Genomic DNA, 13,573 nt, shown 5'->3' with positions numbered 1-13,573 from the left:
AGTCTGTCCTCATTAGTTGAGGAGGGGCCATCAAGTCAATCAAAACATGAAATGTATACACTTCTTGCTAAGTCAATTCATGAGATATTGAGAACATGTCAAAAGGTTCCTTTAATATATCCCTTGTGTTTAAAAAAAAAAGCACTCTTGGACGCCATATATAATAGGTGGAGTATTTATAGCGTCAGGATAAGTTTGACTCACTGATGGCCTATTTGGTGAGGGAAAATATTTTGTGTTTCTTGTTTCATTTGAAACTGAAATAATGTTTTTTTGTTGGGTAATTTATTTAACAGTGATTGAGAGTATGTTTGGTAACTTAAAATTTGTTATAAGATTTTTTAAAACAAAAATATGAAAACATGTTTAGTAAAAAATTGTTGCAAGTTTGAAAAATATAATGGCTAATTTAAAAAGGTTATTTCAGCATTTTTTATTTTCAATTTAATTTTTTTTGGTATTGTTCATCGCTAAAGTATTGCTACTATGGTGTGAAAAATGAAAAAACACGAAATTGGTATTTCGACTTTAGGCCATTATCTATGAAACGCTTTGTTACTGTACAAAATAAAACATTATTCACCAATATGTTGCGACCTAGGATAATGTTACAGTGGCGATGCAAGACAAAAAAACTACAAAACAAAAGTGCATCCCAACACAGGCCCCTAATGCTTCGTGAGGACGCTTCACTTTAAAGAAAGTCTACAACACCTCGGGAATACCCTACCACAGGGGGCCTCTTAACCATTAGATCATCCATCAAGTGAGTCTTACCACCACATGCAACAGTTGCGAACCTCGGGTACCTTCGGAGTATTCCAGACTTTCACATTCTTCAAACCTTAGATATGATACTTCATAAGGCACCAGGGACAACTGCCAAGTTTTTATCTACGTGAGCCATATTATCATATTTATCTACCGTGAAAAAGTTTTTCTAGATTTTTTTCCCTCTTGCAAATTGCAAATTTGACACTCAAATTTTCATCAACATTAATCTCCAAAATTAATGTCATGATCTAATAGCAGCTAATTTTCATGCAATTTTATTTTATTTTTTGTCCTAATATGAGGGCTCTCACAATGTTCTTGGAGAGAATTGAATCATTTACCTTTCAATTTTGACACATATAATCCACACACTAAAATAAAAAACTACATATATCAAGAAATTGAAGAAAATTTATAGTGAGGCTGTGGTTGAACAATCAATTACAAAATATAAACCATTACCATTAAAAAAAATTAATAATTGTAAATCCTTCCATGATGCAAATGATTAATCCACAACTTTGGATCTTTTGGTACCGAAAGATACTTCTAGTTCTAGCTGGACATTTTGGTCCTTTCACTCTGGACTCAATAATCCATTCACGTTTATAAATAGAAAAATATGGAGTATATGACCCTATACAAGTATTGTATATCTATACAATACTAATTAAACTACTATTTAGCTGTTTGTCTCAACTCTCCAACAGCAGCTTCTGCAAAAGTCTTTGCAAAACCCCATTTACTCTGTCCGTTTGTGTACATATAAACACACACATCCAAATATATACACTTGTTTATATTCTAGGGTTTCGATTCGTTTTGCTCATCTTTAGTTGTATATTCATCGATTCCCTCAATTGGGGTCAGAGATTCAAACCTTCCCACCACTCAGATTCATCGTTTTCGACATCGAAATGCTCGAATTAAAGACCATAAAGAAGAAAATGTGGATGTTCTCTTATTGATCTCGTTCCCAAACCCAGCCCTCTTGTCTTCTTTCGCGTAATGGAAGGTATGAACACACACACAACCACCACCGCAGCTCTAACCTCAGTCCCTGTACTCAATCGTCGCCCTCGAATCCTCTCTTTCTGGTTCGCACCCACCACTCGTCCTCCTGGTGTCGATCCTTAGATTCTATACATAGTTCCATACACACATATATATACTTCTATTTTCATACTGAAATATGACTTTTTATTCTTGGGACTCAAAAGTTTCGAACTTGGGATCCGATCAATCGGAACTATTCGATCCATTTTCGGAGAATTTAGGTGGGTTTAGTGGAGATTGGGGAAATGGGTCGACGTCGGCGTCGCAGTCTTTGGTATTGGATTGTGAGAAGGGGGAGCTGGTTAAGGCTCCGGCAAGGGTGGGGAAGAAAGGTGGGGTGTCAGAGGCTAAGGCTGTGGCGGCTCTGAAGAGTCATAGCGAGGCAGAGAGGAGGAGGAGAGAGAGAATCAATGCTCATCTCAATACACTTCGTGGGCTCGTGCCCTGCAATGAAAAGGTTAATATATTGTCCATGTAGGTCATAATCAATGGTAGTATTGCTAATTGTGATTGTTATTGTCTGTTTAGTTCATTCTATTTGTTGCAGATTCATTTTTAGTTCAGCTTGCTTACCATGAAATATAATGAAGCAGTATTTTGTTGTTGTTGTTGTGAATTTAGATAAATTTATACTTTCTGTTCTTTTTTATTGCAGGCAACTTAGTTTCACATTATTAGTCTTTTATGACACTTTAGCATGAAGAAATGTCATTAAGAGATGTCTTACACTCTGTTTGGGGGGTTTTGAATAAAAAAGAAAAGAAAATAGTGGTTATTCCTAGAGAAATGATAAGGAAGAAAGAAAAGGAAGCAAGGGAAGCTGATAACCTCCCTCGTTTAGGAGTTGATACGAAGAGAAAAAAAGAAAATAATGTTTTAATTTGTTGTTAGAAAGGGTAGGTGATATTGTTGGGAGTTGGTGCGGGGAGATGAAAAAAATGGAAATTGCACTTGTTATATGAACTAGCATCGAAATGAATAATCACTAACTCATTTTTGTCTCTCTTCATTTTTTTCCCCACTCTGGAAAGAGAATAAGAGTGCATGTGGAGGACACCAATTTTACTCTCATTTCTCCCCACACAAAACATTCAAACAGAGGAGAACAACTCTCTCCCCACTTATTCTTTCTCCCCCCTGCATATTTTTTCCATTTTCCTCCTCCCAAACATAGTGTTAGGAAAATTTATGACATGCAAAGTGTTGTTGGTACTTCGTTTTTTGTTTTTATTTTGTTTTGCCTTTGTTTTGATGCATACAGTTAATACGGATGTTAGAGTTAATGGTAAGACAAGCTAATGATTAATTTGAATTTAACTTTTTTTTTTTTTCAACATTTTGCTCAATTTTGAGTTGTTGAATGGCAAATGTGTAATTCTTTTATTGATTATACTCATTGAGTTTTCTTGAATGACTGGGGATTCTGAGACAATCATATCACATTCCTTGTTTAAAAAATTGAAATTTATTTGGTAGCTGCAGTTCTGATGATTTCTTCACCGCTATTTGCGAAAAAGTTATGCGATTGACACAATCTGATTCACTTAATCAGACCTTTTTTAAAAATTGTTGTTTGTGTCGTGTTTATATGTTTTTAATACAATATGCAGTTTTGGTTCTAATCTTTACACTCAAAGTTTACTTCAAATTTAAAATGTGTTTTGTATATTCAGGCAGCCATGCCAGTTGTTTTCACTTTGAATTCTGGAGATAACTAAAGTCAACATGAGGAGATATTATAGTTTTTTTTTCTTTTTCTTTTTAAAACTGTAATGATTCTGGAGATAACTAAAGTCAACATGAGGAGATATTATAGTTTTTCTTCTTCTTCTCTTCTTCTTCTTTTTAAAACTGTAATATGCTTTTAATAGCTGAGAAGTTGCAGTTGATTAAACTCAGGTTTTTGTCATAATGTAGAGCATTACAGTAATCCCAACTTGAAATCTAAAAACAAAGCACAAAAAAAAACACCACGGGGTCAGTTAACAAGAAAAACTTATTGATAGACAAATGAGTTCTCTGTGTCTTCTATTAAGTTGTCCTGTATTACACAGTGGAAATAGTTTGAAGTATATTTAACATAAACTGAAGTATGATTGAAGTTTCATTGTTTAGAAGAAGGAACATTTTGTTTTTGTGGTTGTTTTTCTACATGCAACTGATTTAAAAGCAAGGAGAAAAGGAGAAAAGAAATCTAGATTGCGGCATAAAAACTCTTGTTATCTTAGTTTATCGGAAGACCAAGTCACATGGTCCCATACTGGACCCCTACGTAAGAAATAAATAAAACTACAATGTCCTGAAAAACTCAACGCACTGCTGCTGTTGAATTTGAGGATCTTTGGCTTGTATAACTTAAAGTAGATCTAGGAAAGAGATTTTTAACTAAAATAATTATTAAATTTTTGGGTCAAAGGTTACAGTTGTTAGGCGGCGGCATATGTATTTGAAAGGTATAGGTGTTGATTGTGATAGGAGGTGGGCGCCATGCCAGCTGGTGTTGTATGGATGCTCATGATGTTTATCTGTTTGTTTAATATATGTGTTGGTAGACTGATTAACGTGATATTCTACAATTGTTAATAATGTAAGCAACAATAGACATTTATGATAAGAAATCACATCAAACTGTTGCATGGATGCTGTCATGAGGTTTGTCTGTATCTGTATGCAGGCAGTGCTGCAAGCTAGTTAGATGGGTTCAAAAAGATTCTTTTAACTTACTATTTTTAAACTGTTGTGAAAAAGTCAGTTTTACTGAAACTGATGATAAGTGGAGCTAGATTTAGTTGATTAGTTCAAAAAATAGAAGTATCGTTTTTTTGTTGTCTTTCTAAATCACAACTATAGATTTATCTATTTTATCGTCTTTTATTTTTTCTACGTGATTTGATACTTAATGTCTTCTTCACTATTTTATTGAAAAACCTAGGACTCCTTCAGTTCCTCTCCTCCGAAAGGAATAATTTCATAGTGCTTAGTGGAAACAATTCGAATATTTTTAAAGAAAATGAAGAAATTTTGGGAATATTCTCTACCATAAACAGATCTGCTCGGGCGGTTTGTTGTTATTGTGATATTATAATTAATTTCTATTGCTTTGTCAATATTCAATTCTTCTGTCTTTACATATAATGACTATTGGTAATGGGAATTTCAATGATATGTCTTGAACTTACCCCTAAATTTGAACTGGTTTTCATAGATGGACAAAGCCACGTTGCTTGCTGAAGTTATCAGCGAAGTCAAACAACTGAAAAAGAACGCAATGGAGGCTAGTAAAGATTTACTCATTCCCATGGACACTGATGAAGTGAGAGTTGAACCACATAACGGTGAAGTAGAGGATGGAACTTTGTCTGTCAGGGCATCTATCTGTTGTGATTACAGGCCCGAGCTCCTGTCTGATCTGAGACAAGCTATTGGTTCCCTTCATCTGAAAATGGTGAGGGCAGAGGTCTCAACCTTGGGAGGCCGGGTGAAGAATGAATTCATATTCACCAGCGGCAAAGAAATGAATAGTAGCGATGCAGAGGCATGCCAACTTCTTGTGAGTTCTGTTCATCAGGCTTTGACTTCAATCCTGGACAAGGTTTCTTCTGCCTCATCAGAATACTCTCCTCGAACAACACTTCCAACCAAGAGGCGACGGGTTTCGTTTTTCGATTCTTGGAGCTCATCTTCATGAGGGTATAGATTCTGGTGGGTTAAGATGATAAGTTTATTGTTCATCTATCGCAGTGATCCTATATCTTATTTGCAAATAGGATTGTCGCAAGAATAGAGTCATCGATGCTTATTTTCATGCAGTTGTATAGAACACCTCAACTGTGCATTTGATGATGACCATGTATATTCGATATATTGTTGCCCCATCTGTTACTGGACGTGGATGTATAAAAATAAGACTCATAATGCATGTTACTCGTGTTGTAAATAATGTATTAGATAATTTTGCTTTTGGATTTTGGATGGAAATGGAATGATACAACTTCTGTTTTAGATCACTTCAAGGAAATGCTCAACACAATGAATGGGACAAGATCAGTTCCTAAGCTGCTTCTTTTTCTCAGTTTAAACTTCCCTCTCAGACTATCTTTTAACATTTCTTCGTGACTTTTTATCGTTGGGCTAAACTGTTATTCAACTAGCTTCTAATTAAACTGGAATTCACACCATTTATAAGTCACTTAGCTTATTTTGACAATATTAGTGCTTGTTTGGTGTTACTGTTGCAGAGAGTAAAAAGTGTTTTGAATCTGATTTTTTTTTTTAGATATGCTTGATAATAAAAAAAAAAAAAAACTCTTTTTTTCTCCACCTTGGCATGAAATGCATTTGCACATCCACTTGCTTATATGGAGATTTGAGCTCTTGACCTTTTACTTTGAAAGCAGATAAAAAAGTAACCCTAGGTGACAGTCTTTGATAAGGAAACCTTTTTAGTTTATCAGTAAAATTTTAGTCAAAGCTAAAAATTAGAGGTTTTTTTTTTTTTTTTTTTTTTTTTTTTTTCAAGTAAGCCTGGGAAATACGGAGTATATGAAAAGAGTTTAGAAATAACGTTACCAAAAAACAAATCTATATATATTTTTTGGGTAACTTAAAAATATTTTTTTTTATTATTAATCTAAGTTACAACGACCCAAACGGGCCCTCAGACGACAAGCCTGACGTTATAGTTATAAGCTATTTAGAAGGCTACAAGATAAGTTGACTCCAAACTATCAATTCATAATTTTATTTATTTTTTATTTTATTTTATTTTTATTTTTGTGACAATAAGATCTGTCATCAACCGACTTAAATTTCTTAACACTGATTGCTAGGGGTATCTCACAATTCAAATATTCAATGCACAACTTAATGTCATTCACAATTCAAATATTCAATGCACAACTTTATGTCATGCACAACTTTATGCCATTCACAATTCTTTTCTCTTCTTTTACAAACTTGAAGATTTTTATTAGGGCAATGCATAGGTGATAAATCTTATTGTGCCAAAGAAAAATATTCTAACGTTAGATTATAATATAGTGATATCTCGTTTGTTTGGATGTAAAATATTTTTTAAAAAATTTATATATTTATATTTGATGTCATTATTTTTCACAGCTAATGAATTCAATCTCAACTTCGACCTAAATTTTTACTAAACACCGAAAAAGAAAAAAGAAAAAAGGAAAAAGAAAAAATTTATTTTACTTAAAAAAGGAAAATAAAAAATAAAAAAATATATTTTACGTCCAAAATGGATTCTGTTTGGTTGGAGGGATAGAAGGGAGAGGAGGAGGGATGGATGAGGCATCCCTAGTGGACCTGTAAACGGATCGGATTAGGCCTGATCCGATCTGAATCCGATAAGCATTTTAGTCGATTTGATCCGAAAATCCGATGGATATTTTGTAAGTTAATCCGAATCCTATTTGTTAATAAACGGATATTCTATCCAATAATCCGATCCGATCCAATAAAAATGTAGGTTTTTTAAATAAAAAGAAAAATATATAAATTAATCTCAAAAGAGAATAAAAAAACAGTGATTATAAGAAAAAGATATAAAATAAGAGATAAATAAAATATGAAAGGAAAAGAAAAAAAATATATTTACTCTAATATGGAAGGAAAGAAAAAAAAAAATTATTTACTCTTTGTTAATGAATAAAGAGTATGATATTATTAGTATGTATATTGTAATACCCCTAATTTCAAAAGGATAGTCTCAGTATTATTTTAATTATTTTAATTGCATTTTAATTGTTTATTTGATTTCTTGGTTAATTGTTTATTTGTTTAATTGATTTAATTATTTATGTGTTAATTGAATTATTTGTTTAAATTAAATTGTGTGCTAAAACATGTATTCGATTTCTTTGTTTAAATTAAATTGTATGTGATGATGTGTATTTGTTTAGGAATTTAATTGTTTTATTTTTATTTTATATTTTTATTTTTTTTAAGGAATTGGATATGGATAGTAGTAATGGACCAATCAATTGGGTCACATAGACTACTTGGATATGAGGCTTGATGGGAGTGGAGGATTACCCATGGATTATAAGTTTATATATATATATATAAGGATAAGATTGTTATTATTATAATATTTTTATTTAATTTTATTTATTTAATGGTATTTTGATTAAAAGGATAGTTAGTTGTAGAAGGTTATTAAAGTTTAGTTTATGTGATACCCCCGGATTTCCGGATGCGGGTTGGCCAGGCCCACGCCCGATTACCCGAGGATATCAAAACAATTAGCAATTTAATGAACACAGAATACAATATAGAAAATAAGAATGAATAAAATTTTGCTGAAAAGAACCTAGAATGATAATCCAATAATTGAAAACCTCAGAATAAATAATTTCATTGATAATTAAAACTATTTTGATACAACTGATCCACCACGAATGGAAATCGTTCTCCAATTTATACAACTCGGGAATCCATCTAGTGGACCCCTAAAATATCCAATGGTACTCCAAAGACTGGAACAAAACCCAAGTTTTAACATGAAATAAAATCATACGCCATCAGTAGAGTGAATAACTGTATCTGCTCAGCACGATCAAGCTCTACAGCCCAGAACTGACGAACACCTGAAAAAAATAATAAAAGGGTGGGTCAGGCCCACGAGCAAGTTCTAATCTAACTGCAATCCATACAGTGACCCGATACGCAGATACACCATAGATACCTCACAATATCTATCTAGTCTATACATATATATATCCACACTATGGGACCTTCACTGAACTACAATAGGGATCTCAACCTGAATAGAAGGCAACATGCGAATACACACCCAAAGGTGGGCATGAGTACCTAGACCTAACAGGGTACACCCAACCTACTATAACCAGCTACACATCCACTGCACATACGCACCCTAACCAATAAGTTTGAGACTCAAGCTCAACTCGTGGTACCATAAACATATATATCTAAACTCCGCTCCTAACCATTCACAAGAAATCCAATAAGTCATTTGGCGTATTCAACCGTACCGACTTATATATATATAAGGAGGATTTATTTAACAACCCGTTGCCTTATTCCAAAATAGGTAGGACTGAGTATTTTAAATCAGTCTGTCCCTAGTAGGCCACCGTTCCATACCGGTGCATACAATCCACAAAGTCCATATAATTGATAGAACCAGTCATACTGTTCACCAATTAAAATCCATAAGGTAGGAATTAGCATTTTGAGCTAAACCATACCTAGTTTGCCACCGTCCCATACCGGTGCATACCATCCTCCATATCCATGTAAATTACAACATTCAAATGATAAGCAAGTAATTTACAATGCAAAACTAAACCCAGATAATTGACAGAATTTTAATGTGAGAATTCAGCAATTAAAATCCAATACATAATTCCAAATAATTGGTCAAATTTAATATAAGAATTCAGCAATTATAATCCAATATATGATTCCAAATAATTGACCGAATTAAGTATAAGAATTCAGCAATTATGTTCCAATACATAATTCCAGGTAAATTACAAGGCATAAATAATAAGCACGTAACTTATAGTCCAAAACCAACCATCCATCCATATCATTGCAGAATAGTATTTAGTATTCCAATAACTTAAATCCAAAACCATGTAAATTACAGGCTATAAATAATAGTACAATAATTTAAAATCCAAAACCAATATCCAAATAATTACAGAAGATTTTTAAGTGTTTCAGCAATTTAAATCTAAACAATTAACCATATAGTTGCAGGAGATGATTTAATAAATCAACAACTAACATCCAGAGCCTGCATAGATCACATCTAACACATCAACGACCCTATAATATATTTAAAACCATTTTATAAATATATTAAATCCCACTGGAATGCCTAAAAATAAGCTTAAGTATTTAAAACTTCATCTATCCACTAACCGTATACAATGTACATAAGTGTTATACAGTTTGGTCCGTTAATTTAGAATTAACCTTAAATCAATTTAGGGTCTTAATAACACCCAAAAATTAACTATTTAATCCCTCCGTAAAGTCTCATTAAATTTCTAAAATTTAATCAAGCCATTTAGTTCCTTTCTCTGTTAGTAGCATACACCGTTGTATATTTTTACACTGCTATATCCTTTGTCTTAGAGACTTAAACTATGCAATCCTCTGTTAAGTCCCTACAGTTCATTAGAATCACTCAGAAGCTCAAACAGTGCTCAAAACACCAAACAGAGCCCTAGAAAACACTTTATGGACGTAAAACAAATTGGAGCCGGCTCTTGGAATGGAGTAGCCGGCTCTTCCCCCATTGGAGCCGGCTCCAATTCCCTAGGAGCCGGCTCTTGCTGAAGGGGAGCCGGCTCTTGACTTCCTAGAGCCGGCTCTCTCCCTCTTGAGAGCCTCCAGTTCATCCCTGCTCCGTTTCCGTCAATCTGCTCCTTCTCCGATCAATTCCTACCCCTCTGCTTGTTTCTTAAACTGATCTAAAGGATCTAACACCCTCCTGATAGCATCCCCAAGGTTTGATTATAGCAATTTAAATCAATTAACAGAAGTAAACTTGTGCAAAAACTGAAACCTCATGCATGGATTACAACGAAGCAAAATGCAACAGAGATCTAAAACAGAAATAACAACCTTCCTATGAGATTTACATAACTCCCGTAGTCTTTCCATACTTAGTTTACAGTAGTTGAAATAAAAACAGAGACAAAAACTACGACAAAAACCCTCATGCTTAAAGGACATAAAACTAAACCAACCTGCATGCACTATAACAGATATTGCAGAAATCATCACAGAAATAATTCAAAGCATACATATGATTAATTTGATGTATAACATACATGAATGATTTAGTTGTTAATTTCCTTAAAACCCTAGAGCATATCTAGGTGCACAGAACACGGCTCAAAGGGAAAGAGGAAGATAGAACTTGCCTGAATAGGTTTGTAAACAAACCCTTGTTGCCGTTGGTCTCAGTTTTTTTTTTCGACATCCACTGAACTTGTCTAACTTCCTAGAACCTCTGCTCCTTCTTTCTCCTTAGTTAAACCTTGGAACCCCAATCGAAATTCTCACAAACTACTCTGTTCTCACCAAAACTCCCTCTGTAACTCTCTCTATTTGGCAGACTTTTCCGTGTAAAAGTTACGACAATATGTAACCCTAGGTTTAACATATACTGAGGTATTTATAATTGCAAGATTAAAACCCTAATCCACAGAGCCCTAACTTCGTCGGCCCACAAAGTAACCCAGTTTAGTTACATATCAGATACTTATGAGACGGCTCCAAAAACCCTAACTAAAACGTATCTAAAACCCCAGTTAATGGGAATTACATAATTACCCTATTCAAAAATTAAATACTTAATAAATAATTAATTTAATAAAATCCATTAATTAAATCAAATAAGCAAGCAACGAATCACTTAAAACACATAAAATAAATAAAACAATTAATTAAAATAAACAAACAAATAAAGAATTACACCCTTAATTAAAATAAACAAACAATTAAAAAAAAATAACATAATGAATTAAAATAAACAAACAATTGGACACATAAGCATATAGATACAAAATCAATTTAAAATGCACAAAAATAAAATTTAAATTCCATTTTTATCCCTTTTGAAATTAGGGGTATTACAGTTTATATATATGTCAGTTTTAACAAACCTATATATAGATATATAGATACATATGTGATAGTTTTTTTTTTTGGATTTTAAGCAAATAAATATATAAATATGGATAATTACAATGGTGGGCCATTTGGCCAAATACAACCCAAAAAGGTAACAAGCCTAAATGGAGGCCTAACTGAGGAGAGCCCAGGACCACCTTTCAAACCTAATAACAACAATTAACAACCTATTTGGCCATTAATGGAAGTTATTAGAGGACAATCCAGTTTGTAACCTAAAGGAGGACGCCAGAGCAATACTCAGTCCGGTGGTTTTAGTGGTGGACGACAATAGTCAGGAGGAAGATTCCAGTCGGAGAGGACTTGTCTCGAAGAGGGGCAGTCACGAAGGAACCCCAATTTGAGAATAGCAGTGATGGTGGAGATGATTATAAAGAGAACCATTCTTTGGGTAGAAGATTTCCCTTTGAAGATTCGATCATTCCATTCTTCCTAGGTGTGGTAGACCATTGATGAGAAACATAATTTGTGAAGGAGGTTTACTGGAGAATTTTGTTTCCAATGTGTAGAGAGCAGGTGTATCAAGTCATCCCAATTTGTAATCGCATTGTAGAATTGACATTTGAGTTTGATGAAGCACGAAATTGGGGAAACAAAACAGCAAGTGAGGAATAAGTGCTGGTGGAATTCTGGTTGAGAGTTGCATAAAGCACATATGTTATCATGGCTGGACATAGATTTGTTGTCTAGTGTGGGTAGCTTGGACTGAATTGTAAGCCATAGATTGAACTTCATTCGAGGAATTGTAAGGGATATCCAGACTAAATTGTGCCAATAAACAACTGGAGAGTGTTCTGTGAGGTATGATGTTGTATGCTTGAAGCTAAACTTGCCAGTTGGTGATGCTATCCAATACTTACTATCACTTTTTGAGGAACAAGGGGGATGAAGTAATAGTAGCTCTGGGATTGCAGAAGTGAGGCACGTGGGGAATGACCAAGATGAGTTTCCCCACTGTGATTGATTCATGGAATCCTGCATTGGTAAGAATTTTTTTTGGAAAGCGAGTGCAAAGAGGACCTCCTATGGGCAGTTGTCAAACCAGAATGAAATCTCTGAACCATTGCCAACTTTGTGCTTGAGAAGTAGCCTAGCAAGATGTCTGAGCTGCAAGATTTTCCTCCAACTCTAGGAGCAGGGATGTGAAAAATTGATTGTCCAAAAATTCCTTGCTTTAATGAGGTGAACTCTACATCAAGTGATCCAGATTCTTTCAGTGTCATTGGAGTGGAGGTCCCAAATGTACCTTAGAATGCCAACTTTGTTAGACAGCTCCAAATTTGGAATGCCAAGGCCTCCTTGCTCTTTTGGCAAGCAAACTTTACTCCAAGTCACTTTGGCTCCACTTGTCTTCATTTCAGGCCTTGACCAAAGGAATGCTCTGAAGATTTTATTGAGCTCATTGATGACTGCTTTGGGGAGAATGAAGATATTTGACCAATAGACTTGTGTTGAAACCAACACTGCTTTTATAAGTTGGAGTCTACCTGCATAAGAAAGAGATCTCGAAGACCAATGTGAGATTCTATTTGTGATCTTTTCAATTAGTTGGTTGCAGTGAGATGATTTCAGGTTAGTAGTGATGAGAGAAACCCCTAGATATATGACTGGGAGGGATCCAATCCCAATGCCAAAGATGGATGTGATTGTAATCTTTGTATAAGGATCAGTTCCAGAGAAGTAAACACTGCTCTTAAAGAGATTAATATCCAATCCAGACATGCAACAGAAGTGATCAAGGGCAAATTTTAGCACTGAAACAGATGTAATGTCTCCATGACAGAATAACATGAGGTCATCTGCATATGAAATGTGTGTGATCTTCAAAGGTCCACATCTCCAATGGAATTTGAAGGTTTTAGCTCTTCTTACATAATCATTGATGATAGAGGATAATGCATCCATTACAATGACAAAAAGGAATGGTGAAATGTGGTCACCTTGTCTTAAGCCCCCTTTCCCTTTGAAGTACCCTTGAAATTCCCCATTTAGAGCAATGGTGAAAGATGGTGAGGAGATGCAGGCCTTAATGAGGGAGATAAACTTAATT

General features: G+C 34.3%; 2 protein-coding genes across 2 annotated transcripts; one reads left to right on the top strand and one right to left on the bottom strand.

The window, feature by feature from the left end:
* The first annotated feature begins 1,435 nt into the window (after window positions 1-1,435).
* Window positions 1,436-5,791, top strand: LOC132309846 (transcription factor bHLH106-like). Its single transcript, XM_059808114.1, has 2 exons — window positions 1,436-2,287; window positions 5,036-5,791. The coding sequence occupies exons 1-2, from the start codon at window positions 1,967-1,969 to the stop codon at window positions 5,516-5,518; spliced, it is 804 nt and encodes a 267-aa protein (XP_059664097.1). The 5' UTR covers window positions 1,436-1,966; the 3' UTR covers window positions 5,519-5,791.
* A 6,926-nt stretch (window positions 5,792-12,717) lies between these two features.
* On the bottom strand, window positions 12,718-13,428 carry LOC132279184 (uncharacterized). Its single transcript, XM_059781123.1, has one exon. It carries the CDS (start codon window positions 13,426-13,428, stop codon window positions 12,718-12,720), a length of 711 nt encoding a protein of 236 aa, XP_059637106.1.
* Between the last annotated feature and the right edge of the window lie 145 nt (window positions 13,429-13,573).

The sequence above is a fragment of the Cornus florida genome, unplaced genomic scaffold (assembly GCF_030987335.1).
Source record: "Cornus florida cultivar Cherokee Brave unplaced genomic scaffold, ASM3098733v1 CherokeeBrave_3.0.0_Hap2_Chr01, whole genome shotgun sequence".
In the NCBI taxonomy this organism is placed as follows: Eukaryota; Viridiplantae; Streptophyta; class Magnoliopsida; order Cornales; family Cornaceae; genus Cornus; species Cornus florida.
The sequence above is the reverse complement of the archived record's forward strand: the minus strand, read 5'-3'. Positions and strand labels throughout refer to the sequence as shown.